The 4,156-nt window shown below is 40.1% G+C and overlaps 1 protein-coding gene across 1 annotated transcript; it reads left to right on the forward strand.

Annotated features, from left to right (window-relative positions):
• Positions 1–799: 799 nt before the first annotated feature.
• LOC119541742 (glycerol kinase-like) lies at positions 800–2,690 on the forward strand. The gene is made up of 2 exons (XM_037845930.1): positions 800–927; positions 1,109–2,690. Exon 2 carries the CDS (start codon positions 1,465–1,467, stop codon positions 2,509–2,511), a length of 1,047 nt encoding a protein of 348 aa, XP_037701858.1. The 5' UTR covers positions 800–927; positions 1,109–1,464; the 3' UTR covers positions 2,512–2,690.
• Positions 2,691–4,156: the final 1,466 nt, after the last annotated feature.

Here is a 4,156-nt window from a genome sequence, read left to right on the forward strand (position 1 = left end):
TTCAATAGAATTCCAATCAAAATTCCACAGCCTACTTTGCAGAAATGGAAAAGCCAGTTATCAAATTTATTTGAGAGGGTAAGGGGCCCCGAAGAGCCAAAAACATCTTGAAAAAGAAAAATGAAGTTGGAGGACTCACTCTTCCTGACTTTAAAGCATATTACAAACTACAGTAGTCAAAGCAGCATGGTACTGCCCCAAGAATAGATATTTTGACCAATGGAATCAAATTGAAAGATCAGAAATAGACCTTCACATCCATGGCCAGCTGATTTTTACAAGGCTGCCAAGTCCACTTAGTCGGGAAATAATAGTCTCTTCAACCAATGGTGTTCAGAGAATTGGATATTACTTTTCCAAAAAAGAAAGAAAGAAAGAAAGAAAGAGGACCACTATCTCATGCCCTATACAAAAATTGACTCAAAATGGATCAAAGACCTACACATAAGAGCCAGGACCAAAAAAAACTTCTAGAAGAAATTGTGGGAAGTATCTTTAGGATCTTGTGTTAAGCAATAGTTTCTTAGACTTTACACCCAAAGCATAAGTAACAAAAGAAAAAATAGATAAATGGGGCCTCCTCAAAATGGAAATCTTTTGTGCCTCAAAAGACTCTGCCATGAAAATGAGAAGACAACTTACCCAATGGGAGAAAATATTTGGAAACATCAGATTAGGGTTTAATATAAAGAAATCTTACAACTCAACAATGAAAAGACAACCCAATTAAAAAATGGGGGTTCTGCGGTCCGCGCCGCCTCGCTCTTCGGACTCGTCGCCGCCCCTCCCCCGCTCGTCGCCGTCACCCGGAAACGGGCCGCGATCGCCGGCCGACCGGAAGCTGGTTTCATGGCAGCCGCGAAGAAAGCAGTTTTGGGGCCGTTGGTAGGGGCGGTGGACCAAGGCACCAGTTCCACGCGCTTTTTGGTTTTTAATTCAAAAACAGCCGAGCTACTTAGTCATCATCAAGTGGAAATAAAACAAGAGTTCCCAAAAGAAGGATGGGTGGAACAAGACCCTAAGGAAATTCTGCAGTCTGTCTATGAGTGTATAGAGAAAACGTGTGAGAAACTTGGACAGCTCAATATTGATATTTCCAACATAAAAGCTATTGGTGTCAGCAATCAGAGGGAAACCACTGTCATCTGGGACAAGTTAACTGGAGAGCCTCTTTACAATGCTGTGGTGTGGCTTGATCTAAGAACCCAGTCTACCGTTGAGACTCTTAGTAAAAGAATTCCAGGAAACAATAACTTTGTCAAGTCTAAGACAGGCCTTCCACTTAGCACTTACTTCAGTGCAGTGAAACTTCGTTGGCTCCTTGACAATGTGAGAACAGTTCAAAAGGCTGTTGAAGAAGACAGAGCTCTTTTTGGGACCATTGATTCATGGCTTATTTGGAGTTTGACAGGAGGAATCAATGGAGGTGTCCATTGTACGGATGTAACAAATGCAAGTAGGACGATGCTTTTCAATATTCATTCTTTGGAATGGGATAAAGAGCTCTGCGAATTTTTTGGAATTCCAATGGAGATTCTTCCAAACGTCCGGAGTTCTTCTGAGATCTATGGCCTAATGAAAGCCGGGGCTTTGGAAGGTGTGCCAATATCTGGGTGTTTGGGGGACCAGTCTGCTGCATTAGTGGGACAAATGTGCTTCCAGGATGGACAAGCCAAAAATACATATGGAACAGGCTGTTTCTTACTATGTAATACTGGCCATAAGTGTGTATTTTCTGAACACGGCCTTCTGACCACAGTGGCTTACAAACTAGGAAGAGACAAGCCAGTGTATTATGCATTGGAAGGTTCTGTAGCTATAGCTGGTGCTGTTATTCGCTGGCTAAGAGACAATCTTGGAATCATAAGAACCTCAGAGGAAATCGAAAAACTTGCTAAAGAAGTAGGTACTTCTTATGGCTGCTACTTCGTCCCAGCATTTTCAGGATTATATGCACCTTATTGGGAGCCCAGTGCAAGAGGGATAATCTGTGGTCTCACTCAGTTTACCAATAAATGCCATATTGCTTTTGCTGCATTAGAAGCTGTTTGTTTCCAAACCCGAGAGATTTTGGATGCCATGAACCGTGACTGTGGAATTCCACTCAGTCATTTGCAGGTAGATGGAGGAATGACCAACAACAAAATTCTTATGCAGCTACAAGCAGACATTCTGTATATCCCAGTAGTGAAGCCCTCGATGCCTGAAACAACTGCCCTGGGAGCTGCCATGGCAGCAGGGGCTGCAGAAGGAGTAGGCGTTTGGAGCCTGGATCCGGAAGATATGTCAGCTGTCACCATGGAGCGGTTTGAACCACAGATCAATGCTGAGGAAAGTGAAATTCGTTATTCTACATGGAAGAAAGCTGTGATGAAGTCAATGGGCTGGGTTACAAGTCAGTCTCCTGAAAGTGGTGACCCTAGTATCTTCTGTAGTCTGCCCTTGGGCTTTTTTATAGTGAGTAGCATGGTAATGTTAATCGGAGCAAGGTACATCTCAGGTGTCCCGTAAATAATACCAACTCATGGATTCCCAAGAAGCGAGCTTTATACGCAACAAGAGAATCCAGCAATTCTGCCTCTTAATGTGGTGGCACTATTCATAGACTCTGATTTTATTTATAAGCCACTTGCTGCATGACCCTCCAAGTAAACAGGTGGCTTGAAATAAAGAAAATGCAGCAGAAAGAATGCTATAGAAACATTTGGTGTGTTTTTTAACATTGATAGTTAAGGTTGGGCTGGCTATCTTTGGGGCTGACCCCCTCCATTGCCATAATATCCTGCCCCATTCCCTCTAAGATCTAGGAAGAATTCAGATCCTGTCCATGGAATCCTTCACCCAACATTTTCAAATGCTAATGGACCAGGATTTGATTCTCTGAAATATGCACACTTGATTCAAATGTTATATTAACTAACTAAAAAAGGAGGGACTTTTTGTTTGTTGTTAACAGGTTCAGAAGTCCTCTTTTCTACATGTTAGCAAGACCACAACATCTTCATTGAATGTTTAATGGAAACGTCTCCTAAATTCTTGAAATCAAAATGTAATACTTTATAGTTTAGATATTTTCCTAAAGAGTATTTGACAAACCTGAAATTCTTCAGACATTTTACACAGTCTTACAAATTATACTGAATTGCTGTCTGGATCTTATAGGGAAGGATATATTTGTTCCTTCTTTTTTTCTTTTCATCTTTCCTTTTTACATTTTTTACCTTGTATGTGTAACATACATGCCTATATATTTTATATACTGAGGGTAGCCCATTTATAAATGAAGAGCACATTGTATTCAGTAGGTTATAATGGGGCTTGTCCATTATGGTTCATTAACTGTACCAGTATGTATATAAATATTTTGGGGAAACACCTGTATACATTTTTGCCAACGGTTAAACAATACTATTTACCAGAAAATAAACTTTTTCTTAAAGAGCAAAAAAAAAAGGGCAATAGACTTTAATAGACATTTTTCCAAAGAGGATATACAAATAGCTAAAAAGCACATGAAAAGATGCTCAACACAACTGGTTATTAGGGAAGAGCAAATCAAAACCACGATGAGATATTATGTCATACCCACTAGAATGGTTACTATTAAGAAAAACAGAAAACCACAAGTGTTGGAGAGGCTGTGGGAATGTAAAATGGTGCAGCTACTGTGGAAGACCATTTAGCACTTCCTCAGGAAACTAAGTATACAATTTCCATAGACCCAGCAATCTTGGTACTAGGAATTTAGCCAGAAGAATTGAAAGCAGGGATTCAAACAAGCATCTGCAGACTGATATTTACAGTGGCATTATTCCCAATTGCCAAAAGATGGAAGCAACCCAAGTGACCATCAACAGATGAATGGATAAACAAAATGTGGTATATATACACAATGGAATATTATACAGCTGTAAAAAGGAACGGGGTCCTTATGCATGCAACAACATGGGTGAATTACACTAAGTGAAATAGTCCAGACACAAAAGGACAAACATTGTATGATCTCCCTGATATGAACTAAATGTAAGTCCACTCATAGAGTCAGAATTTAGAATATAGGTTACCAGTGGATAGATTGTGGTGAGAGAATGGGGAGTTGATGTTTAATTTGTACAGAATTTCTATTTAGGTTGATTGCAACGGTTTGAAAATGGAT

This window comes from Choloepus didactylus, chromosome 8, assembly GCF_015220235.1.
Source record: "Choloepus didactylus isolate mChoDid1 chromosome 8, mChoDid1.pri, whole genome shotgun sequence".
Taxonomy (NCBI): domain Eukaryota; kingdom Metazoa; phylum Chordata; class Mammalia; order Pilosa; family Megalonychidae; genus Choloepus; species Choloepus didactylus.

Coding starts and splice junctions, on each gene's coding strand:
- LOC119541742 (XM_037845930.1), top strand. CDS start 1,465: ATGCTTTTCAATATTCATTCTTTGGAATGGGATAAAGAGCTCTGCGAA.